The following is a 27,252-nucleotide window of genomic DNA, read 5'->3' as shown; positions in this document are numbered from 1 at the left end:
GTCATTTCATTTCTAGGGTAAATGAGTTGAAATGATATAGACAGACTTACTCTAACGCTACTTCTGTTCTTGCTGGCGGGGCCGAAGTAACATAGGCGTGGGACGAAAGTAGCGGCCGGTGAGAAGTGCACAATATCTGTCTTATTTCCACGCTTGTTACTTTCAACAAATGTACCATCGGCCATCATTTCATATCTGTGTCAATTCATTAAACAAGGCTATTGGTTTGTAATTTTCGAAAATGAACCATGCGTCAACATCGCAACCACAATATTTAAAGCCTTACAATATTAAAATCAGACTAAAATGGATCACATAATAGATATAGCTATATTAACCATCCTTTCCTCATCTCACTTTAATAAGAATGTAGATGGTTTCTCACAGTTTTCAATGATTATTCCTGCTTAGCCCTACCAATAATACTTCCGCCGCATCCCCATGTAACTTCTCCCTGGCTAGCATCCAAGACTAGCTAGCATGAAACTTAAAACCTATACTGTCACTATTTACTAGATGGGTTAAGAAAATAACATATGTTTGGTACTCTGCAACTGAAAAACACTTCCAGATCGTTCCTCGCTCAAAACAACTTTTGTTGATAACTCGTTGAAGTGTTGTCACAGTGTGCAGATATTTTGCAGGGAGGTCGTCTTCCACATTAGGAAAGTGTCTTTACGTTAGGGCTGGGTGAAATATTGTATTTTACGCATTTATTTATCCTTTATTTAACTAGGCAAGTCAGTTAAGAACAAATTCTTTTGGTTACTAGTCCAACGCTCTAACCACTAGGCTACCTGCCGCCCCAAATACCGGTTTGGGATGCACGGACCGGTTTGGGTTGTTACTTTATCTTCTATAACGGTATTTGAATGTTTGGTTTGTTAAATGTAATATGCCGTGTGTAACGTCCATTTTTATAGTTTACACCGCAACTTGAGTCATCCCTTTCCGCCTAAATCAGCATGTCGTCTGTGCAGCAGTATCTTCTAAATCAAAGAGGAATAGGGGAATATGAATATGTTGGCTACATGAAGAAACATTTAATGTAGCCAAAAATGATAGGGTTCCATAGGCTACACTGACCAACACATTGGTTCCTACCCTGGCACAATAACTTTGTTTGACCTGCTGGCCGCAATGAATTCTACAGCAGGATTAGTACACGCTCAACCAGTGACTTCGGAGATGTCCTCCGACCAACAACCGTCTATCTGGTGTGCGCAGGCAAAATAGATCATGCTGCACGCAGCATAGAGGACAAAAAGATATGTGTAGAACTGATAATTGATCACATGGTGCAAGAATGACTGCAATCAATTGAATGTTATGTTGGACACAGCTTTGTAGAAGCAAAACATACACAGCCTCTGCTCAACAAACTCGAACCATAGACCAAATCGTTTGGGGTGCTGCAGTTCCCAAACGATATTGGGCTCATCACCCTCACGGCAGGCAAGCAATGCATTCCGCCAAGAGTCGTTCACAATGTAGTCCGGTTGCGGCCTCAACTAGACCTTGTTTCAAATGTACCAAGAGCTTGTCTTATTTGTACGTCGAGCAATTAACAAATGTACACTTTTTAAAGCATGCTTTTACAAGTCTCAGTCACAAATGACAGCTCCAATAAGCCCCTAATGGTAAACGATATGTGAACGAGAGGCTTGTAGAATGTTTTCTGTTCATCGTTCAACGGCAGGGGGTCCTGTGTGCTCTGGGCATTACTGGCTCAAATGAACGAAATGAGTCAGACGAGTCGTTCTTTTGACTGAAAGTCGGAAATTTCAGAGTCAGTGAAAAGAGCCGAGCTCCCCATCACTAGTGTCTGCTAGCACCCCACACCTCAGTCATCACAAAACGCAAGCCGTCTCAGAACTGGCTCTCTCTCTGGCAGGCTTCATAACACTTGATTAGCATCGATCTCAGCTTAAGATGATTCAACAGAGAACGGCTGCTTTGCTGCTGAAAATCATGGGGGGGAAAAATACAGTCAAAAGCGTGTTACTGTATGTTGCTATGAATGTTCTAGTCAGACAGACAGGTATCGACTGTGCATGTGCCGCATTAAGGAAGCTTGTTTCTTTGAAGGAGAGACGAATCAATGCACCTATATATCAAATGAAAAGAATATGAAAAGCAATGGGAAGCAGCATTACCTTTCACACAAACAACTCAATCTGTTTTCTGTACGTCTTCATTATGTAGTACCGGTCTCATAACGCACCATGTACTGTACACACACACACACACACACACACACACACACACACATTTGTCTCTTCATTATATAGTAGCTCTGCTAGCATCATAACAACACACAGGGTTCTGAGGTGATCTACACCACTATGTATCATCTAGCAGGTAATTAAATTCAATCCTCTCCTCTTTTTTCTCCTCTCCTCCCTTTTCCTCTGCAGAAATGTCTCTGTACAGCACAATGATCAAACCACAGGGTGGGTGTCTCCAGTGTGATTGCTTAAAGCTTCAATCGGCAACTTTTTGGGCCACCCGACCAATTTCACATAGAACTGTGAGCTATAGATCTGTCACTCTCATTGCTAGCAAGTCTAAGAGGCGGTAGATCTGTTCTATGTACGCTCTTTCTATGGTTCCTGTTCTTAAGTTTCGTTTTTGCGGCTTTTACTTTCGGTTTTGTACACCGGCTTCAAATAGCTGAGAATACAACATTTGGGGTTATGGAACGAATGTTACACAGCGGTTTAGATGGTACAATGATTCTCTAAACTATACTTGCTTGTTTTGTCACAAACAAAAATTAGGCGAACTATTTCACTTTCCATAACCAGGAAATGGCAGAGTGATTTCTGCCTAGTACACCTTGAATGAAACACACACTCCACATTAACTGTTGTGTCAAACCTGGAGTTCAGAAGACAAGCTTCTGGTCCAACTCCACACCTGGTTTAACTGCATCATTGTGTAAGTGCTGGGTTAAAATGAAAGCCTGGACTCTCAAAGTTGCCGACATCTATTAAACAGTCCTGTACATTATTTGTTGGTCTCAGTGGGCCCTGTCCTACCTTGGCTGTGAGGCTGAAGAATCCTTTTGGCTCCACCATCTTCTCCAGGACTCTACACTTGATCCCGGCGGTGCTGTCGTAGTCGTACACCACTCCATACTCCAGATGGACGTTGTCTACGGTCAGACTCACGTGGTCCTTCTTACCGTCAATGATAGCGATGGTGTTAAACTTATCCATCACCTCTGAGAGGGGGAATACACACAACGGGTGAGAGAGGAGCACACACATACATACATACATACATACATACATACACACACACACACACACACACACACACACACACACACACACACACACACACACACACACACACACACACACACACACACACACACACACACACACACACACACACACACACACACACACACACACACATACATACATACATACATACACTTGAGGTGAGATACACACACATACTGGGCCTGTACTACATGGCACAGGTGAGACGTACAAACAGCAGGGGTGGAACACACACAATTTGAACACAACATTGTAAGGCACACAAATACACACCAGGGATGAGACACTAATGATGTCTAATGTTCCGTGATAAGGGGAGAAAGAGGCTCCTTATCTCAGCAGCACATAGTCTGGCTGATAGTCGGGCTGATAGTCGGGCTGATAGTCGGGCTGATAGCTGCCTGTTCTGAACTAACTAATAAGCAGAGGAGAGAAACTCTTCCGGTTCCCTCCAGAAATACCAAACTATCTAGAGGTCATTTAGTGGGAAGACCATTTCCCTATGGCTCCCACCTCTCCTCTACCTCCCTCCACCTCTCCCGCTCTCCACCCCTCCCTCCCTCTAGACTCACCCCTCCATCTCTCTCTCCCTCCCTCCACCTCTCCCCACCCCTCACTCCCTCTAGACTCACCCCTCCATCTCTCTCTCTCTCCCTCCCTCCACCTCTACCTCTCCCCACCCCTCCCTCCCTCTAGACTCACCCCTCCATCTCTCTCCCTCCACCTCTACCTCTCCCACCCTCCACCTCTCCCACCCTCCACCTCTCCCTCCATCCATCCCCCTTCACCTCTCCCTCTCTCCCTCTATCTCTCTCTCCCTCCCTCTCCCTCCATCCCCTTCACCTGTCCCTCCCTCCACCTCTCTCTCTCCCTACCTCTCTAAACCAACCTCCCTCTGTCTCTCTCTCCCTCCCTCCACCTCAGCTCTGAAAATGATGAGCAATACCGCCCCTGCACTAATGCGATGAGGGGGGGGGGGGGGGGGGGCTGCACGTGCCTGTCTGTGCCTGCATGTGTGTCCCTGTGTGTGTGTGTGTGTGTGTGTGTGTGTGTGTGTGTGTGTGTGTGTGTGTGTGTGTGTGTGTGTGTGTGTGTGTGTGTGTGTGTGTGTGTGTGCGCGCGCGCGCGCGTGTTTATCTTACCCTCTACTTTACACTGGAAGCCGTCCCCGTTCTCCTCAGCAGTTTGTTTCTGGTTCTTCCCCTGGTCCTCCTGGGAACTCTCACTGTTGTTATACACCCACTGTATACTGTCCTGCTGTATGGAGAACACCACAAAATACCTGTTACCTTATACAAAGTGGACCTGCCTTTTCAATGTACACCTTAAAAACTAGCCAGTTGGTGCAGTGGTCCTGCTGTGTGGTTTGGACCAGTTAAAGAGGGGTTAACATTGCATGTGAAATAGCTGCAACAGCTCTGGTCTATGATGTCATGGTTGGCCTGTCAGAGCAAACTGACAAGGCTTCACAAACACACTGCAGCACAAACACAACCCCATGCCAATCTCATCAAACCACTGTTCCGTGCCACAGGCAGACAAAAGGGCGTGTGTGTGTCCCCTCCACAACCCAACCCACGGCCAGCTCCCTGCCAGGACAACATGCTGTTATCGCCCACTGCGCTGTGGTCTGCTAGGGTACAACCCCCCCCCCCCCCCCCCCCCGTTGGGGCGTTTCCCTGTGCTCTGGTCTGATGTAAACCAGAATCTCAGTAGTGTTGGAACCATGTAGCTCTTCATTAAACCACCAATTCCAAGGCTGGCTCATCTCCCCCCTCTGTTCTTCTCCTCCCCCTATGTTCTTCTCCTCCATCTCTCCCCTCTGTTCTTCTCCTCCCCCTCTGTTCTTCTCCTCCATCTCTCCCCTCTGTTCTTCTCCTCCCCCTCTGTTCTTCTCCTCCATCTCCCCCCTCTGTTCTTCTGCTCCATCTCTCCCTAAACATTCGCCTACTAGTGTAGGCTGGCTACTTCCCAACACTCTCCAAGCTCTCTCCCCCAGCCACCCTAGCCTCTCTCCCCCATCCAGCCTGACTCTCTACTCTCCCTCCCCTCCTCGGCCCCAGCCACCCCAGCCTCTCTCCCCCATCCAGCCTGGCTCTCTACTCCCCTCCCCTCCTCGGCCCCAGCCACCCCAGCCTCTCTCCCCCATCCAGCCTGGCTCTCTACTCCCCTCCCCTCCCCTCCTCGGCCCAGCCACCCCAGCCTCTCTCCCCCATCCAGCCTGGCTCTCTACTCCCCTCCCCTCCTCGGGCCCCAGCCACCCCAGCCTCTCTCCCCCATCCAGCCTGGCTCTCTACTCCCCTCCCCGGCCTCCCCTTCTCCCTCTGTGTGTGTGGGGAGAGAGACTGGGAGAGCTGGGTCATTAAGCAGGAATAATACTAGTATTGGCTCCTGTAGAAGAGAGCAGGGCTGACCCCTGGCTCACTGCTCACTGTGGGGCTGAGGCTGTTGTGGGAGAGACTGGGTTGGGTTAAGACACTGGGTGGGGGGGGGGGGGGGGGGGGGGGGGCTGGAGTTGGAGTTCTAGTACTTCTCCCCTCTCCTCTCCTCTCAGTATTACCTGTGTGGGTCTTCTGTATTTCCTACAGGCAGTAACGTGTGCGATGACGCTGGCGTGGCTCTCCTTACTGACGTTGATGTTGTTCACCTTGATGATACACTGGCCGGGGTGGAGCCCTGCGATGGCTGCCACCGTACCTACACAAAGGAGAGAAGAGAAGGGTCAAAGGTTAAAGTACCCACACATAGATGAGGTCGTCACAAGTTACCACAACCACAAAGTCATAAATCCAGCTTATTTCTACAATTTCTCTTCTTAAAATCAGATTTTAAACCCAGACTTCCAGTCATTGTGCTAACGCTAGTTAGCAACTCCCTTTAAACTACACATAGAGACATAAAAATGGTATCCACAAGTTAATGACTCCGGGTAAGTATCCCAAAGTATCCCTTTAACCCTAACCACATTGCTAACCTTATGCCTAATCCTAATCTTAATTTATAACCAAAAAGCTCATTTGTGTTTTCATGACTTTTCCGATTTTGCCAATTTTGACTTTGTGGCTGTTCTAACTAGTGACAACCAAGGAAAGGGGAGGAAAAAACAAGACCACTTCCTAGATGATGGAGGGGCCAGAGAGGAGGGGGTTGAGGGCAGTTAACGGAGATAGGTGGGATGGAACGAGAGTAGCTGAGGGGTGAGTTTACGGAGATAGGTGGGATGGCCTGAGAGTAGCTGAGGGGTGGGTTTACAGAGATAGGTGGGATGGACTGAGAGTAGCTGAGGGGTGGGTTTACGGAGATAGGTGGGATGGACTGAGAGTAGCTGAGGGGTGGGTTTACAGAGATAGGTGGGATGGCCTGAGAGTAGCTGAGGGGTGGGTTTACGGAGATAGGTGGGATGGACTGAGAGTAGCTGAGGGGTGGGTTTACGGAGATAGGTGGGATGGACTGAGAGTAGCTGAGGGGTGTGTTTACGGAGATAGGTGGGATGGACTGAGAGTAGCTGAGGGGTGGGTTTACGGAGATAGGTGGGATGGACTGAGAGTAGCTGAGGGGTGGGTTTACGGAGATAGGTGGGATGGCCTGAGAGTAGCTGAGGGGTGGGTTTACGGAGATAGGTGGGAAGGACTGAGAGTAGCTGAGGGGTGGGTTTACGGAGATAGGTGGGAAGGACTGAGAGTAGCTGAGGGGTGGGTTTACAGAGATAGGTGGGATGGCCTGAGAGTAGCTGAGGGGTGGGTTTACGGAGATAGGTGGGATGGCCTGAGAGTAGCTGAGGGGTGGGTTTACGGAGATAGGTGGGATGGCCTGAGAGTAGCTGAGGGGTGGGTTTACGGAGATAGGTGGGATGGCCTGAGAGTAGCTGAGGGGTGGGTTTACGGGATGGCCTGAGAGTAGCTGAGGGGTGGGTTTACGGAGATAGGTGGGAAGGAAAGTGCCATGTATGTAACATGTACATGTAACAAGAAAAGAAAAAGCTGTAAAAATAGATTTTTTGGGATGCCCCCCCACAAAAAAGAGAGAGAGACACAGAGCGAGAGAGAGACACAGAGAGAGAGAGAGCGAGACACACACAGAGAGAGCGAGACACACACAGAGAGAGCGAGAGATACACATAGAGAGAGACACAGAGAGAGAGAGAGAGAGAGAGAGAGACACAGAGAGAGAGAGAGAGAGAGAGAGAGAGAGAGAGACAGACAGAGAGATACACAGAGAGAGAGAGATACACAGAGAGAGAGAGATACACAGAGAGAGAGAGAGAGAGAGAGAGATACACAGAGAGAGAGAGAGAGAGAGAGACACACAGAGAGCGAGAGAAACACAGAGAGAGAGAAACAGAGACACAGAGCGACAGACAGACAGACCGACGACACAGACAGACAGACAGACAGACAGATACAGACAGACAGAGGAGAGAGAGAGAGAGAGAAACAGCCAGACAGCCAGCCAGCCAGCCAGACAGACAGACAGACAGACAGACAGACAGACAGACAGAGAGGACAGAGACAGACAGACAGACAGACAGACAGACAGACAGACAGACAGACAGACAGACAGACAGACAGACAGAGAGGACAGAGACAGACAGACATACAGAGAGGACAGAGACAGACAGACAGACAGACAGACAGACAGACAGAGGAGAGAGAGAGAGAGAGAGAGAGACAGCCAGCCAGCCAGCCAGCCAGCCAGCCAGCCAGCCAGCCAGCCAGCCAGACAGACAGACAGACAGACAGACAGACAGACAGACAGACAGACAGACAGACAGACGAGACAGACAGACGAGACAGACAGACAGACAGACAGACAGACAGACAGACAGACAGACAGACAGACAGACAGACAGACAGACACAGAGAGACAGACAGAGGAGAGAGACAGACAGACAGAGTAGAGAGACAGACAGACAGACAGACAGACAGACAGACAGACAGACAGACAGACAGACAGACAGACAGACAGACAGACAGGACAGACAGACAGAGTGGACAGAGACAGAGACAGAGACAGAGACAGACAGACAGACAGACAGACAGACAGACAGACAGACAGACAGACAGACAGACAGACAGACAGACAGACAGACAGACAGACAGACAGACAGACAGATAGACAGACACATAGAGACAGAGACAGACAGAGGAGAGAGAGACACAGAGACAGACAGAGGAGAGAGAGCGTGAGAGAGATGTGTGTGTGAGACATGGCCTGCAGAAACAGGGCATTAAAACAACAGACAGACTGGGTCCCACTACTAGCACATGTTGATGAGATGGTCTGCAGCGCAAACAGTCCATCAGTGGCAGCAAACACTCTGCAGACAACATTAACACTGCTTACAGGCCTGGTCTGTCAAACCCAGGTGGCACTAGACACAGTCAGACAGACAGCAGAGCCCAGTCTCCCCAGTACACAGCACTATTAGGATAAAAAGCTACTTTAAGTTGCTATAAAAGTTGTTTTGCCAGCTCTAACAGAAAGGGAAAAGAGAGAGAGAGAGAGAGAGAAAGAGAGAGAGAAACTGTATATATACACACAATATGACATTTGTAATGTCTTTATTCTGTTGGAACTTCTGTGAGTGTAATGTTTACTGTTCATTTTTATTGTTTATTTCACTTTTGTTTATTATCTACTTCACTTGCTTTGGCAATGTTAACATATGTTTCTCTTGCCAATAAAGCTCCTTGAATTGAAATTGAATTGAGAGAGAGAACAGGAAGATTGTTTATCTGAGGTAGAGTGTGGACCGCTCCCTCTATTTCTGTCGTCTCCGAGATGTGATTCGGACTTCAAGGTTTACAGCTATCAGGGAGGAAGTGCGTGGCAGACAAAATATTCCCTGTTTGTTTTTATCATCTCTCAAGCACACACAACATACCACCGAGTCTTAATGTCTTTTACCAGGAATTGGGTTTCTGAAGACAGGAGTGACGAAGTGCTTAGTCTGTACTTTTGCTGTAAACTTTACTGACTCCTGAAGTCCTCTAAAGCAATATAGACTCCAGCCGAAAGAGAATTATCAGTGGCGTAAAGTACTTAAGTCAAAAATACTTTAAAGTACTACTCAAGTAGTTTTTTGGGGGTATCTTTACTTTACTATTTCTACTTTACTACACTCCTAAAGTATGTACTTTTTACTCCATACATTTTCCCTGACACCTAAAAGTACTCGTTACATTTTGACAGGAAATTGGTCCAATTCACACACTTATCAAGAGAACATCCCTGGTCATCCCTACTGCCTCTGATCTGGCGGACTCGCTAAACACAAATGCTTTGTTTGTAAATTATGTCTGTGTGTTGGAGTGTGCCCCTGGCTACATGTCAATAAAATAAAAAATTAAATTGTGCTTAATATGGCTTGCTTAATAGAAATAATTTGAAATGATTTACAGTATACTATTACTTTTCATACTGAAGTACATTTTACCAATGCCTTTTACTTTTGATACTTAAGTATTTTTAAAACCAAATGCTTTTAGACTTTTACTCAAGTCATATTTTACTGGGTGACTTTCACTTTTTTCTTGAGTCATTTTCTCGGTAGCTTTACTTTTACTCAATTATGACAATTGAGTACTAGTTCCACCACTGAGAATTCTACGTTACCAAGGCAGATATATACCCTGCCAGAGGAAACGGTACACTTAGATACCTCCGCAGTCTAAAGCAGACAGCTACAAAAGAGTTTCTACCTACCATATATAGATGAAGATAACTCGCCAAGGCAAAGCCTATTGTTTGTGTGCGTTGGTGCCTGCCTGCGTGGCAGTGCTCTGTGTCCATGCCTCGTCAATAGCAGTAGAGATGGGATAAAGGCCTGTCCCATTGTGAGTCCCAAACGAGGAGAGGGGATGAGCTGCTTTTACTCTGTGTGTGTGTGTGTGTGTGTGTGTGTGTGTGTGTGTGTGTGTGTGTGTGTGTGTGTGTGTGTGTGTGTGTGTGTGTGTGTGTGTGTGTGTGTGTGTGTGTGTGTGTGTGTGTGTGTGTGTGTGTGTGTGTGTGTGTGTGTGTGTGTGTGTGGGTGGGTGTGTGTGGGTGGAGAAGCCGGTATAGTACATCCCTTACAGAGCATCATACCACGGATCTCTTCGGGATGATAACTGTCACACAGCTCAGACTGTTTGTTAGAGAGATGGTCTCGCTCTCAGGTGCGAGTGCAATTTCTTTCAGAATGCATTGTTTTGAAAGATAATGGCCCAACCAAAACTGGCCCGGGCGGGCGGTGAATGCTTTGGCTGCTTTGACACCCGTTCCAGCCCTCATTTCTCTAAGGTTTGAACAGACTTCAACAGGCTGGCCCAGTGACAATTACAACACAAAACATGTCCAACAACTGTCAGAAGAAAAGGAGAAGGGGGCTATGCCCTGACAACATACTACACACACACACACACACACACACACACACACACACACACACACACACACACACACACACACACACACACACACACACACACACACACACACACACACACACACACACACACACACACACACACACACACACACACACCGCAGGGAGAGTGGCTATGCCCTGACAAAAATAACTCCACAATAACACAGCATGTTTTCAAAGAGCCTTCAGACTAGCTGGTTTAGATTGGACAATAGTTTGGCTTTAGGAAGAAAACAAGCATCGATTCCCTTGAGAACGGCGAGACGGGACAGGATTGTTTTTCGATTGGCCTCCTATCTCCCGCCGGCACTGATAGCACCGCTTTTAAGAGGCTTGGCGAGGAGGAGAGCAGGGGAGGGGGGGGGGGGGGGGGGGGGGGGGAGCTGGGGAGGACCTGATGAGTTCCCAAACACACAAAGGAAAAACACAGAAAGTGTTGAATAGCGTTGAATAGGATCTGGTTCAGATATCAGAAACGTTCAAGAGCAACACATATTGTATTTGACTTGTATTGTATGTAAATTGATCCGACGACCTTGAAGAGTAGAGGGAACAGCAACGACTTTGCGACTAACACACACACACACAGCGAGTCAGGCAGACCAGGGCTGAACCCTGCAGCCAGCTGCCTCCCAGCTGTGCCACGCTCAGCAGAGGAAACAGGGTGAGCGATGCCATTTTCTGGTGTCACAGATGGGCGGCGAGGGGATACAGTGTGTGTCTTACCTCTGCCAACAGCGTGCACCACAGAAGGGCCAAAGCCCCTGATCTGGAACCCCAAACCGTCTGCTGAGTCTGGGATCTTCACTGTCCTGAGGAAGGAGGAAGCATGGCTTTAGGTGTGTCACACACACACATACACACACACAAACACACACACACACCACTTACTCTCTAGGCTTGGTGCTAACCAGCACTCTGAGAGGTCCCTTGCTGGTGAAGCAGTGTTTGAGGAAAGCCTCCATCTCAGGGAACGGCCTCAGGAACACCAGATCTCCATTTATAGAAAACACCTTCCTCCCTACCTCTAGACCTGCCATCTACACAGAGAGAAGAAACAAGGCTTATGACACAACCACTACTACAAGGGGGGGGGGGGGGGGGGGGGACATTATCCTTGTGATACTATCGACAGACATAAAACACACAGTTAAGGGAATCAAGCGTGCCAGCCAGGCCCCCGTCCACTGACCTACAACCTTCCAAGGCTGGTGGAAATTAAGGCTGAGACTGGGATCGATCCCTTGAGTTTCCCCTGAAACCTAGTCCCAGCCTTGTCCTCTAGACGATCAAAGACGCTGAACACAAAAGGAGACCTCAAATATGTGCTGACGTGTTGCCGTGGTCTATTTCAGCGCCAGACCGCAGCGTCAATTACCACAGAGCCGGTTCAAACTCAGAGCAAACCGTCACATCCAGAGGTTTCTACCCTTCAGAATAATGATCAGAGGAGTGTGTGTGTGTGTGTGTGTGTGTTTGTGTTTCAGACAAATGATCAAACGCCTTAATCAGACTGCTGAGGCCCACAGACTAACCAGAGCTGAACAGCTGAACGATAGCATTACGTATCAAATTTACCACCGTGGAAACAGACATTCAAAAGTTACACTTTGTGTTATGTTGCCTGCTCAGCATGGCCAGATCAGAGAGACCCTAGGTGCTGAAAAATGTATGTACTTACTACTGTAAGTCACTCTGGATAAGAGTGTCTGCTAAATGACTAAAATGGCAATGTAAAAATATGTGTGTGTGTCAGAGGTAGAGGTTAACCATCAGGGCATGTAAACAGGCACGTAAACCACAGGGGGAGTGTTGACAACAGTCACGTGGGCGGAGAGAGAGATAGGGATTAGCTTTGCATGTGAGGTGGGAGTGTGTGTGTGTGTGTGTGTGTGTGTGTGTGTGTGTGTGTGTGTGTGTGTGTGTGTGTGTGTGTGTGTGTGTGTGTGTGTGTGTGTGTGTGTGTGTGTGTGTGTGTGTGTGTGTGTGTGTGTGTGTGTTTGACCCTCACCTCTGCATGCGAGCCCTTCTCCACTGACTTGATGATGGGTACTCTGTTTCTGTCCTCCAGGCTGAAACCATAACCTCCTTCACTGGGTCTTATCTGAAACAACACATTCCCTGTGAGTGGGTGAAATGCAAACACACACTCCACATGATGGGGCACACAAATTATCCAAGTGTGGCAGTCTTAGAAAACACGTAGACAGAACACACACACACACACACACGCAGGATTATGCACACACATATACACACAGTCTTACAAAACACACACGCGCGTGCACGCACATTTCCACACACACAGATACTGTGACCCACAGATAGTGACTCAGGTATTTAATCAGCCCTCCAGAAGGACTTGCTTACTGGGGTGTTAAATCACGTTTTGCAGCAAATGTGGTCCGTAACCTTCTGTTTTCTGCTGAGTCGAGATGACTTGTTATGTACTCTTTTAATGGTTTGCTCATAGATTTTCTCTGTGTGTGTGTGTGTGTGTGTGTGTGTGTGTGTGTGTGTGTGTGTGCGTGCGTGCGTGTTAGAGGCGTAGTGTATCTCCATTGACCAACAACATGACATTAGTTAGGAGAGAGGGAGAGTCCATTCAGAATCAGAATCTGAAAATGTCTTGGCATAGAGAAGAGTCCAATATGTCCTGTCAATTAACTGTATGGCTGAATGAGGACCATATTTAAATCATTACTGGAGAACCATAAGTGTGGGAGTTTTCAGCTGTGGGTAATAAGATTGTGTGTGTGTGTGTGTGTGTGTGTGTGTGTGTGTGTGTGTGTGTGTGTGTGTGTGTGTGTGTGTGTGTGTGTGTGTGTGTGTGTGTGTGTGTGTGTGTGTGTGTGTGTGTGTGTGTGTGTGTGCACATAAAAGCGCCTGCGCGCGCGTTTCTTTTTCCTGTGTGTACGTGTAGAGCAAGAGGCATCGCTCACCAACAGTGACTTGGCGATGACATTCTCAGCTATCTTCAGGTCGTGCTTCATGGCTTGCTTGTGTTTGGTGTTTGATCCCTCCATCTCCTCATCCGCAAAGAAACGGAACAACAGAGGCTCGTCTTTGAACTCACTCTTTTCCAACACTGGAGAAAGGAAGAAAAAGAACGATAGAATGAAAAGGTTAGACACAATTACTCCCTGCCTGTACCCAAAAATAGAGCGAGCTTACCAAGGCTTCTCTCTCTGCCTCCAAAATGGCAACCTAATCCCTATGTCGGGCCCATAGGCCTCTGGTCAAAAGTAGTGCACTGTATAGGGAAGCAGATGCAATTTAAGATGCACCCCCCCTGTACGAAATGAACCTTGCGGTTGAATTACTTCTACCTATCTCTTCTGTGATAATTGATGGCATAAACCCATTGTCTGCTTTGATCCCCTTTAGGTGATTCTGAACACTGCGGTCCAAATGGCACCCTACCCCCTATATTGTGCACTACTATTGACAGGGTAGCATTGGTAATGAATCTTTTGTTTGGGGATCAAAGATGAACGTGTCAACGAGGCTGGGAGAAAGATTCTGTCGTTTCTGTTACACACACAGATGCAAGCTCGCACACACGCACACACAAAGAAAAGCGCTGTTGATTCTGTTCCTCACTTTGTATGTAAAAGTAGTTATATTTATTTACTTACAATGAGACACTACAAAAACAAGGCTTTCATTACTCAGCTGTTCCTATTAGTGTGTGTGTGTGTGTGTGTGTGTGTGTGTGTGTGTGTGTGTGTGTGTGTGTGTGTGTGTGTGTGTGTGTGTGTGTGTGTGTGTGTGTGTGTGTGTGTGTGTGTGTGTGTGTGTGTGTGTGTGTGTGTGTTTTAGCGTGGCTGTGGTGAGAATGTTTGTTGGTCTGGGTGTGAACGACTGGTCGTCATAGTTACCGGTTGTTTATGGCAGCCAGGCTGCTTTTTCAAGAGCAGTGTTCCCTTGTGCCAAAGAATGCACACACACACACACACACACACACACACACACACACACACACACACACACACACACACACACACACACACACACACACACACACACACACACACACACACACACACATACACACACACTTGAAGTTTACATACACTTAGGTTGGAGTCATTAAAACTTGTTTTTCAACCACTCCATAAATGTCTTGTTAACAAACTATCGTTTTGGCAAGTCAGTTAGGACATCTACTTTGTGCATGACACAAGTAATTTTTCCAACAACTGTTTACAGACAGATTATTTCATTGTGTATCACAATTCCAGTGGGTCAGAAGTTTCCATAAACCAACAGCTTGGATAATTCCAGAAAATGATGTCATGGCTCTAGAAGCTTCTGTTAGGCTAATTGACATAATTTGAGTCAATTGGAGGTGTACCTGTGGATGTATTTCAAGACCTACCTTCAATCTCAGTGCCTCTTTGCTTGACATTATGGGAAAATTAAAAAAAAATCAGTCAAGACCTCAGAAAAACAATTGTAGACCTCCACAAGTCTGGTTCATACTTGGGAGCAATTTCCTAACGCCTGAAGGTACCACGTTCATCTGTACAAACAATAGTACGCAAGTATAAACACCATGGACCACGCAGCCATCATACCGCTCGCACTTTGGTGCGAAAAGTGCAAATCAATCCCAGAACAACAGCAAAGGACCTTGTGAAGATGCTGGAGGAAACAGGTACAAAAGTATCTATATCCACAGTAAAACACGTCCTAAATCGACATAACCTGATAGGCCGCTCAGCAAGGAAGAAGCCACTGCACCAAAACCGCCATAAAAAAGCCAGACTACGGTTTGCAACTGCACATGGGGACAAAGATCATACTTTTTGGAGAAATGTCCTCTGGTCTGATGAAACAAAAATACAACTGTTTGGCCATAATGACCATCGTTATGTTTGGAGGAAAGAGGGGAAGGCTTGCAAGCCGAAGAATACCATCCCAACCGTGAAGCACGGGGGTGGCAGCATCATGTTGTGAGGGTGCTTTGCTGCAGGAGGGACTGGTGCACTTCACAAATTAGATGGCATCATGAGGCAGGAAAATTATGTGGATATATTGAAGCAACATCTCAAGACATCAGTCAGGAAGTTAAAGCTTGGTTGCAAATGGGTCTTCCAAATGGACAGTGACCCCAAGCATACTTCCAAAGTTGTGGCAAAATGCCTTAAGGACAACAAAGTCAAGGTATTGGAGTGGCCATCACAAAGCCCTGACCACAATCCCATAGAAAATTTGTGGGCAGAACTGAAAAAGCATGTTCGAGCAAGGAGGCCTACAAACCTGAATCAGTTACACCAGCTCTGTCAGGAGGAATGGGCCAAAATTCACCCAACTTATTGTGGGAAGCTTGTGGAAGGCTACCCGAAATGTTTGACCCAAGTTAAACAATTTATAGGCAATGCTACCAAATACTAATTGAGTGTATGTAAACTTCTGACCCACTTGGAATGTGACGAAAGAAATAAAACCTGAAATAAATCATTCTCTCTACTATTATTCTGACATTTAACATTCTTAAAATAAAGTGGTGATCCTAACTGACCTAAGACAAGGGAATTTTTACTAGGATTAAATGTCAGGAATTGTGAAAAATGTTTTTTCTTCATTACCCTCATGATGTAACTAACTGCTTCAAACTACAATTCAGTTGAGCTTCATATTGAGCCAAACTGTATGTAACAGTCATAACAACTAAAACCATCAAACTCCCTCCCTCCCTCCCTCCCTCCCTCCCTCCCTCCCTCCCTCCCTCCCTCCGTCTTTGTGTAATTTCACCATTCGTGCCGATAAGTTATTTGGCCTGTTAAGTGACCATTATAATGATTGACATTATATCTGATCCCGCCAGAGACAGGGGGAAATGTTGAGGAAACTCCGTTTTTTTTTTTCTTTCTGTCTCTCGGGGGGTATTTCAGTATCAGTATTTCAAGGTTGAGGGTCTGGGTTTAGAACTTGTGTTGCCATGGAGACCAGTTGACCCAAGTCCTTTCTGAGCTCCATCTTACTCTGCAAGCTGGCTCCCTCACTCTCTAAATTTAAGAGTGTGTGTGTGTGTGTGTGTGTGTGTGTGTGTGTGTGTGTGTGTGTGTGTGTGTGTGTGTGTGTGTGTGTGTGTGTGTGTGTGTGTGTGTGTGTGTGTGTGTGTGTGTGTGTGTGTGTGTGTGCGCGCGTGTGTGTCCAGGACCAAGGTTCAGAGTCCTTGTTCTAAACATTGTGGTTTTACATTGATGACATGTATGTAGATGAAGTGAAGAAATCTGTCTGTCTGTCTGCCCGTCTGTCTGTCTGCCCGTCTGTCTGTCTGCCCGTCTGTCTGTCTGCCCGTCTGTCTGTCTGCCCGTCTGTCTGTCTGCCCGTCTGTCTGTCTGTCTTTCGTACCGTGGTGCATGAAGCCATTGTCACACAGCTCCTTCCCCAAGATCAACGACTCCTCCCTCGTCCTGCAGTCCCCCTAGAAAGAGAGAGAGCGAGAGAGAATGGGGGGGATAGTGAGTGGAGAGAGAGAGAGAGAGCGAGAGAGAATGGGGGGGATAGTGAGTGGAGAGAGAGAGAATGGGGGGGATAGTGAGTAGAGAGAGAGAGGGGGGGATAGTGAGTAGAGAGAGGGGGGGGGGGGGGGGGGGGGGATAGCATGTTTAGAGAACGGACAAAGTCTCACACTCACACCGTCCCTTTGTTCTTCTGTCCAACAGGACTGCAGACAGGCCAAGCCACAACACACTAATTTCTCCAAACACACACACACACACACACACACACACACACACACACACACACACACACACACACACACACACACACACACACACACACACACACACACATAGGATAGTTCCAGTCTTGAGTTGGTTCCATTGTAAAGCATTTCATTTACCCGTCAGTCAGTATCCTGTATGAGACTATCAATCTGTGGAGCTCAAAGCTCCATGTCAGGACCAATAGAGATCAGTCATGTAGTCACAATGATGTTCCCTCTCCGTATGGCTTCCCCTAGTTCCTCTGTGGAACGGCAACCCACACACACACACACACACACACACTAGAAGACTCCGAGGTCTGTTTTGTGGTTTGTTGTCTCAGTCTGCGACCTCTGACCGGCCTGTTGACAAAACACACACTTCCCTGTTCCCTTCCTTCCTCTGTTTCTTTCTTCCTTCCTCTCTTTCATCTTTCAATGTTTTCCAGAGGGGGGGAAATGTGTTTCAAATATACATACATGTACATGCCAATAGAGACCATTCAGAATAACATGTGAAGGAGGGTTGGGGTTAGGGAGAGAAAGGAGGAAAGATGTAGGGTTAGGGGTCAGGGGTCAGGAAAAGAAAGGAGGTGAGATGCAGGTTTTACCTGTGCTATGAGCCAGTCTATCAACTTGTTGGCCATCACCACCGACTTGTACGTTCTCAGGTGGTAGTCCTTGTCCCTGGGTGGACAGAGAAACAGAGACCAGTTAGAACACGACACAGGCTAGACATAGAACAGTTATAATCAGACTTAGGACAGGCTAAAGAACAGTTATAACAGTCCACATCACCGAATCCCCTTGAACTTGACATTTGAACAGTGAAAGTAACATGGGCCAAGAACAAATGATCGTACGCCCCTGAGTTCTGTCATCTCTGAGCATCAAATGTAGATGTATTACTGCCCCAACTGGATACGACTGTGGGAGACCCCAGAGCATGTATGTTATCCATTCATTCAGTATCGGTCAAGTACTTTGGTCAAGTACTTCATACTATCCATCAAAAGTAATGTCCGTCAGCAGAAACCAGAACAGGCTGTGGGTCTACAGGAGAGGGGAGACCCTTTGTGTACTGTGGCCGAGTCCCAAATGGCGCCCTATTCCCTACATAGTGCACTACCTTTGACTACATAGGGAACAGGGTGATATTTGGGACCGTGTGTTATGACAGTGTTACCACTATGACTGACTCAGTCAGCTGACCCCTCCTCTGCCTGCCAGACCAGGGAATGTCACTGTGACACACACCCATACTGTACGCACGTGTACACACACACACACACACGCGCGCACACACACACACACACAGACCAGGAAATGTGACTGAACCGCAGCGGTGGGTGATTTTCCCATGAACACAGGGATCTCCCTACGGACACACAGAGGCTTTGGTCAGGCCTGGAAAGTCCAGGACCACCACAAACCCCCCAGCATAACTGTGTTAGACACCGGGTCTGGACACTGATGAGGGCGGGGCTGGAAAGTCCAGGACCACCACAAACCCCCCCTCATAACTGTGTTAGACACCGGGTCTGGACACTGATGAGGGCGGGGCTGGAAAGTCCAGGACCACCACAAACCCCCCAGCATAACTGTGTTAGACACCGGGTCTGGACACTGATGAGGGCGGGGCTGGAAAGTCCAGGACCACCACAAACCCCCCCTCATAACTGTGTTAGACACCGGGTCTGGACACTGATGAGGGCGGGGCTGGAAAGTCCAGAACCACCACAAACCCCCCAGCATAACTGTGTTAGACACCGGGTCTGGACACTGATGAGGGCGGGGCTGGAAAGTCCAGGACCACCACAAACCCCCCCTCATAACTGTGTTAGACACCGGGTCTGGACACTGATGAGGGCGGGGCTGGAAAGTCCAGAACCACCACAAACCCCCCAGCATAACTGTGTTAGACACCGGGTCTGGACACTGATGAGGGCGGGGCTGGAAAGTCCAGGACCACCACAAACCCCCCCGCATAACTGTGTTAGACACCGGGTCTGGACACTGATGAGGGCGGGGCTGGAAAGTCCAGGACCACCACAAACCCCCCAGCATAACTGTGTTAGACACCGGGTCTGGACACTGATGAGGGCGGGGCTGGAAAGTCCAGGACCACCACAAACCCCCCCTCATAACTGTGTTAGACACCGGGTCTGGACACTGATGAGGGCGGGGCTGGTGTGATGTATGGTATTTGTTAGTTAGGCACGTTGCTCTGCCAGGCCCAGACCTCCAGGAAAAGAGCCAGGGAGGCTGGCTGTTTTCCCCCTCAGAATTAGCGAGCGGGCCTGGGGGTACGGACGGGGGGTTAAGAGCAGGCTGTCAGAGTGAAAAACGAGGGGTAAAGACTGGGCCAGCGGGAAGCCATATGCCTGGCATAAGGAGGCAGAGCTGAACTGAAAAGCTAGTGGCTAAAAAGTGGTTAAGGTCAGAGAGGAGTTTCAGCTTGCCTGCCGCCCTCTGGATTACATTCCCTCTACCTGGGAGGCAGCCTGGTAGCCTCTTAGGGTTAAGACACAATTCTCCATTCTTTTCCAGAAGTGTGCACTTGCAAACTCCCTGTCATGGATTTTAAATGGCTGCAGTGAGTTTCCAGCACTGTTAAATGTGAGAAAGGGTTCAGGTGGGTGGGGAATTGCTACGCAGCCCGTTGGAAGAGGCAGTGTGTCCTTAATGAACACGTAACCGATTCAAATTGTTATGGACACGGCAAAAGGCTACTCTGAGTCGATATTCACGTCACAAGAAGTAATTCCCCTCAACCACACCCACTAATTGGGGGGAAAAACATTCTTTCCCATTGACCCTCGTTGTAAAAGAGCCAACTTTTGTCAATTTTTTTTTTGTTATACAGAACTAACAATCAATGCTGAAAAGCTGCTGTGTGTCAGTGAAGTAAGAAAACCCACTAAATGAGTAGGTATTCTAACACGTCACACCGGTAATTTATGTATATATTTACAACAACAAATATATATATGGGGGATTGGAAATGACGCAGACAATTACATTGATGGAAGCTACAATCTATCTGAAATATTAAAGCTGATCTACCCCCCTAAAATATATCATCATCATCATCATCATCATCAACATCAGGCCCAGTCCAGCAAGGCGAGACTGGCAGGCATACTGGCATACTTTTCATTATTTTACAATCCATAGGAATTGAGCGGTTCATACCACATCATTGTGTGTCCTGTCATTAGATCCGGTAGAAGTGTAGGGCTCCGTCCCAAATGGCCCAAGTCAAAAGTAGTGCATTAGGTTGCCATTTGGAGCACAGACACTGACTGCGGGGGCTGCATGTATCCCTACAGGAGAGAAGTGTAACACTAAAACGGCCCGAGGGACCCCGTTGTGGGGGCGGATTCACTGCTTTCTTGTGGGGAAAGCGGGGGCGTCACACACACACACACACACACACACACACACACACACACACACACACTCGCTTCGTCAGCCAGGAAATTCCACCTAATTAGGTAGGGGCTGAACGCTCCAATTAGAGGCCTGGCATTCCAAGGGCCAGAGACCCATTGTGAAAGATACACACACGGCAGAGGCACTCATCACACACAGAGCCAGGAATGCATTGTGAGGGATACTCTCTCTCTCTCACACACAATCTTTCTCTCTCCCTCTCCTTCTGTCTCTCCCTCACAAAACCGTAGGCGTGTTTCTACCCTGTGCCAACAAACTAGATTGACAGGGTCATCCACCACTCTAGCTAGCTTAAGTTAATGTACAGTACACTTTTCTGTGTACAACTTATTTAATGGCAGACACAGCTGAGCCTACCAGCAGGACTTTCTGTAGACTTCAACTCTACTCCTCCTCTACTCCCACCATGGTCTCCTCCTCTTCCCCCCACCATGGTCTCCTCCTCTATCCCCCACCATGGTCTCCTCCTCTCTCCTCCTCTACCCCAACCATGGTCTCCTCCTCTACCCCAACCATGGTCTCCTCCTCTACCCCAACCATGGTCTCCTCCTCTATCCCCCACCATGGTCTCCTCCTCTACCCCTACCATGGTCTCCTCCTCTACCCCCACCATGGTCTCCTCCTCTCTCCTCCTCTACCCCCCACCATGGTCTCCTCCTCTACCCCAACCATGGTCTCCTCCTCTCTCCTCCTCTACCCCCACCATGGTCTCCTCCTCTCTCCTCCTCTACCCCAACCATGGTCTCCTCCTCTACCCCAACCATGGTCTCCTCCTCTACCCCCACCATGGTCTCCTCCTCTACCCCAACCATGGTCTCCTCCTCTCTCCTCCTCTACCCCCACCATGGTCTCCTCCTCTACCCCAACCATGGTCTCCTCCTCTCTCCTCCTCTACCCCTACCATGGTCTCCTCCTCTACCCCCACCATGGTCTCCTCCTCTCTCCTCCTCTACCCCCCACCATGGTCTCCTCCTCTACCCCCACCATGGTCTCCTCCTCTATCCTCATCTACCCCCACCATGGTCTCCTCCTCTCTCCTCCTCTACCTCCCACCATGGTCTCCTCCTCTACCCCCACCATGGTCTCCTCCTCTCTCCTCCTCTACCCCCACCATGGTCTCCTTCTCTATCCTCCTCTACCCCCAACATGGTCTCCTCCTCTCTCCTCCTCTACCCCCACCATGGTCTCCTCCTCTCTCCTCCTCTACCTCCACCATAGTCTCCCCCCCCCCCTCTCCTCATCTATCTCCTCTCCTCCTCTACCCCCACCATGGTCTCCTCCTCTACCCCCTCTCCTCTATCCCCCACCATGGTCTCCTCCTCTATCCCCCACCATGGTCTCCTCCTCTACCCCCACCATAGTCTCCCCCCCCCCCCCCCTCTCCTCATCTATCTCCTCTCCTCCTCTACCCCCACCATGGTCTCCTCCTCTCCCCCCCCCCCTCCTCCTCTACCCCCTCTCCTCTACCCCCACCATGGTCTCCTCCTCTACCCCCTCTCCTCTATCCCCCACCATGGTCTCCTCCTCTATCCCCCACCATATTCTCCTCCTCTAACCCCCACCATGGTCTCCTCCTCTCTCCTCCTCCACCCCCTCTCCTCCTCCACCTCCTCTCTTCCTCTACCCCCTCTCCTCTACCCCCACCATGGTGTGGTTCCTGACAGTTGGTCATGGTGTAACATTCATTCAGCAGAGCTACAAAGACGGACACCCTGTCTGTATGGGCCATGGGGTGTGGGCATTGAAATGGAATGTATAGAAGTGACACAGTCCCTTATGTGTGACCGATGCAACGTGTCTGTCTATATTGATCCTATGGTCTTTAGTGGGTCTGTAGCGTTTGGGGCTGTGACCTACATAAACACAGAGAGGTGCTGTGGTAAGCAGACATCGATTTGAACGCTTTTAACATCCGATCTGAAACTGACCGTTCGACTCTCAAGCAGTCGATCGCCATGTTTAATAAATTAAGCTGTTTTTAGGAGGTTGATATTGCTTCTATACGTGTCTCTGTGCCAAATGGCACCCTATTCCCTTTATAGTGCACTACTTTTCACCAGGGTCCTTCGAGCTCTGGTCAAAAGTAGTGCACTATGTAGGGAATAGGGTTCTATTTGGAATGCGGACAGTGTATGTTTGCAACAGTGTTAGTGCTCAGGATATTAAAATATATGGTGTCAAAGCCCATATCAGTCGACACGTCTCTTATCCTCTGTAGGCGAGCTGGCAGACACATGTATCCCGGGTGTAACGCATCCAGCTACGGAAATATTCATGCAACACGCCTTCTGAACAGCCTAAATGTAAAACAGGTGCGATCTGGGTAATTCTGGCACGTCCGCTTCCTTCGCCACAGTACACGAAGCGGTCGGTTGCTCAACGGAACAGAGTGTCGATGGAGAGTTGGGAGGAAGAGCGCGTTAACTGACGGCACGTCCGCTTCCTTAGTGTTGTTTGTGTAACAATATAAGAGAACATTAGGGGACATTACTCTTTCATCCGGCCAGTATTGATGAAGTCATCAGTCCCTGTAGCTAAAGTCTAACACCATGGAATCATCCCACATGGCAACCTATTCCCTTTATAGTGCACTACTTTTGACCAGAGCCCTATTGACTAGGTTGCCACTGGGGATGATTGCATGGTGTTCTGGCTAATGTGTTACACCACAGAGGCAGTGTTTCTGTTATTGGATGTCTGTGTTGGACATGAAAAGGCCTGAGGCGATGCTTTGATTGAACTCTAATGAGACTGTAGCTACAGGGGCTGATGCCTCCATCAATACTGGATGGAAGAAACATTTCTCTTATAGGGCACTGTGTTAATGCCTAAGTACTGTCAGCCCAATTAGAAGTGTGTGTAAAGTACTGTCCTGTAAGCACTACCCCCTCTCCTCTCCTCCTTTTTCTCCTCTACCCCCTCTCCTCTCCTCCTCTACCCCCACTCCTCTCCTCCTCTACCCCCTCTCCTCTCCTCCTCTACACCCCACTCCTCTCCTCCTCTACCCCCCATTCCTCTCCTCTACCCCCCATTCCTCTCCTCTAACCCTCATTCCTCTCCTCCTCTACCCCCTCTCCTCTCCTCCTCTCCTCTCCTCCTCTCCTCTCCTCCTCTACCCCCTCTCCTCTCCTCCTCTACCCCCTCTCCTCTCCTCCTCTACCCCCTCTCCTCTCCTCCTTTTTCTCCTCTACCCCGACTCCTCTCCTCCTCTCCTCTCCTCCTCTACCCCCTCTCCTCTCCTCCTCTACACCCCACTCCTCTCCTCCTCTACCCCCCATTCCTCTCCTCTACCCCCCATTCCTCTCCTCTACCCCCCATTCCTCTCCTCCTCTACCCCCTCTCCTCTCCTCCTCTCCTCTCCTCCTCTACCCCCTCTCCTCTCCTCCTCTACCCCCTCTCCTCTCCTCCTTTTTCTCCTCTACCCCGACTCCTCTCCTCCTCTACCCCCTCTCCTCTCCTCCTCTACCCACTCTCCTCTCCTCCTCTACACCCCACTCTCCTCTCCTCCTCTACCCCCCATTTCTCTCCTCTACCCCCCATTCCTCTCCTCCTCTACCCCCCACTCCTCTCCTCCTCTACCCCCACTCCTCTCCTCCTCTACCCCCCACTCCTCTCCTCCTCTACCCCCCACTCCTCTCCTCCTCTACCCCCCACTCCTCTCCTCTACCCCCTCACCCTCTCTCCTCCCCTCCTCTACCCACTCTGTTACTTCCCCTCCTCTACCCACTCTGTTACTTCCCCTCCTCTACCCACTCTGTTACTTCCCCTCCTCTACCCACTCTGTTACTTCCCCTCCTCTACCCACTCTCCTCTCCTCCTGTGAGACTGTAGCTACAGGGGTGGATGGCTCCATCAGTATTGTATGGAGTCAGTAGTAGACCTAGTGCTAGGACTATCCCTAGTACTGCCACACTCCATAACCCTCCACACCAACTCCTTCCATCTCCCCTGCTCTCCTCTCTCTCAAACCTTGGCTCTCCCCTGCTCTCCTCTGCTCTCAAACCTTGGCTCTCCCCTGCTCTCAAACCTTGGCTCTCCCCTGCTCTCCTCTCTCTCAAACCTTGGCTCTCCCCTGCTCTCCCCTGCTCTCAAACCTTGGCTCTCCCCTGCTCTCCTCTCTCTCAAACCTTGGCTCTCCCCTGCTCTCCTCTCTCTCAAACCGTGGCTTTCCCCTGCTCTCAAACCTTGGCTCTCCCCTGCTCTCCTCTCTCTCATACCTTGGCTCTCCCCTGCTCTCCTCTCTCTCAAATGTTGGCTCTCCCCTGCTCTCAAACCTTGGCTCTCCCCTGCTCTCCTCTCTCTCATACCTTGGCTCTCCCCTGCTCTCCTCTCTCTCATACCTTGGCTCTCCCCTGCTCTCCTCTCTCTCAAACCTTGGCTCTCCCCTGCTCTCCTCTCTCTCAAACCGTGGCTTTCCCCTGCTCTCCTCTCTCTCAAACCTTGGCTCTCCCCTGCTCTCCTCTCTCTCAAACCTTGGCTCTCCCCTGCTCTCCTCTCTCTCCCAAATGGCACCCTATTCCCTACATAGTGCACGACTTCAGACCTTAGCCCTATGGGCCTTGGTCGAAAGTATTACACTATATAGGGAAACGGCTGTCACTTGAGACACATCCCTACCGTACTGTACCTGATGACCGGAGTGAAGAGACTATGGAGCCTGCAGAAGAGTCTGACACCCTGTACGGAGGGAGACAGAGAGAGATATTTCATCTGAAATATTATAACAGCTGAATGTTAGTACAAGTTGTCTATTCATTCGGACTCCCCAGAAGAGGAGAACATTTAGAACTAGTAGGATGTTGGTTACCTTGGAGATGACGTCCTGCATGTCACTCCTGGGGTGGTAGGTCCCGTCGTCATAGCGGAAACGGTACAGCACCGGCTCTGGCTTGAACTGGTGTTTGTCTGTGACTGGAGACACAATTCGCAAGGTTAAATACATACGAAGCATGATATCACGGTTGGTTGGAGCATTTCAGTTCATCTTTTAAAAACGTTCAACTGCTTATGCATGGGTCCAACATACAAATCATAGTCACGGTTTGTTTGGGGGGGGGGGTGCTTTGGTAAATATAATAGGTTTATCACATTCAAACCATGCCTGAACCGGTTCACTTGTTCTACAATTCAAATTGTAAAGCAGAGGGGTTACAGTTAACAGCTGCTGTGTTAAAAAGCATCTCCCTTTCACTATACTTTGGGGGGGGCTTTTCCAAGACCCTCCGAAAAGAAATCAGTTGGATCAGCATCTTGCACTGGTACTGTAGCATTGCATGTTCCATTAAAGTTATTATGAGAACTAATCCTGGATACTTATTCCCCCTGTGGGTTCTACTTCATTAGTGTGTGTGTGTGTGTGTGTGTGTGTGTGTGTGTGTGTGTGTGTGTGTGTGTGTGTGTGTGTGTGTGTGTGTGTGTGTGTGTGTGTGTGTGTGTGTGTGTGTGTGTGTGTGTGTTAGAGAGAGAGCTATCAGGGGCTGGGAGTTAAGGGGGCTAGCCTCACCACCAGGGAGTAGAACTAACTAAAGTCTAAACCCCTGGACTCACTCGGCGCTAGGAAGCAATGGGAGTGATTTAGGACCCCGCTTGGCCACAGGCCCAATTCTTTTGAGGAAAAAATAAAACACGTACAGAGCTGTAGGGAAAGGTACCGTCTGTCTGTGTGTGTCTGTGTGTGTGTATGTCTGTGTGTGTGTGTCTGTGTGTGTGTGTGTGTGTGTGTGTGTGTAGGGTGTGCAGTGCAGTGTGAATGATGTAAGCAGGTCCCCGGCCACAGCTCCACACACTAAATGCATCACACAGTCCTAATCCGCAGCCACAGAGCAGCCATTTTAAACTATATATAATAAACTAAAAAAAAAACTATAACAAACTGCATGGTGAGAAGAGATGGTTATATGTAAGCTGTTATCTAAACAGTCTGGTAGGAGAGAGAGAGGAGTTTTGAATAAGACATCTGCTCTACACTGGTTTATGTAAATAAAAAACATACGGGTGAAATGACTTGTCTGAAAGGCTTCACTTGTTGAACCCAAAGCTATTTATCTCTCACACACACACACACACACACACACACACACACACACACACACACACACACACACACACACATACACACATACACACATACACACACACACACACACACACACACACACACACACACACACACACACACACACACACACACACACACACACAGAGAGAGAGACAGAGAGAGGTGGGCTGTGAAATGCTTAAAACACAGTACTGCAGGATGCCTTATTAAAACTATTCAACCTGGTTTTGGAGAGTGGCTGCTTCCCTGATATTTGGAACCAGGAGCTCATAACCCCCATATGTATGTATGTATGTATGTATGTATGTACAGTTGA

General features: G+C 48.7%; 1 protein-coding gene across 1 annotated transcript in view; it reads right to left on the bottom strand.

Annotated features, from left to right (window-relative positions):
• The window catches only part of prex2 (phosphatidylinositol-3,4,5-trisphosphate-dependent Rac exchange factor 2), a 206,341-nt gene that overhangs the window by 96,018 nt on the left and 83,071 nt on the right, over positions 1-27,252 (bottom strand). The window contains exons 12-22 of the mRNA XM_038997738.1: positions 25,686-25,789; positions 25,506-25,555; positions 18,034-18,109; positions 17,065-17,137; positions 13,644-13,789; positions 12,713-12,805; positions 11,593-11,741; positions 11,428-11,513; positions 5,854-5,990; positions 4,436-4,550; positions 3,042-3,226 (exon numbers count right to left, since the gene is read on the bottom strand). Of these exons, the coding sequence (XP_038853666.1) occupies positions 3,042-3,226; positions 4,436-4,550; positions 5,854-5,990; positions 11,428-11,513; positions 11,593-11,741; positions 12,713-12,805; positions 13,644-13,789; positions 17,065-17,137; positions 18,034-18,109; positions 25,506-25,555; positions 25,686-25,789 (1,214 nt within the window). The remainder of the gene's footprint in view (positions 1-3,041; positions 3,227-4,435; positions 4,551-5,853; positions 5,991-11,427; positions 11,514-11,592; positions 11,742-12,712; positions 12,806-13,643; positions 13,790-17,064; positions 17,138-18,033; positions 18,110-25,505; positions 25,556-25,685; positions 25,790-27,252) is intronic.

Source organism: Salvelinus namaycush, chromosome 7, assembly GCF_016432855.1.
Source record: "Salvelinus namaycush isolate Seneca chromosome 7, SaNama_1.0, whole genome shotgun sequence".
Lineage (NCBI taxonomy): Eukaryota > Metazoa > Chordata > Actinopteri > Salmoniformes > Salmonidae > Salvelinus > Salvelinus namaycush.
The sequence above is the reverse complement of the archived record's forward strand: the minus strand, read 5'-3'. Positions and strand labels throughout refer to the sequence as shown.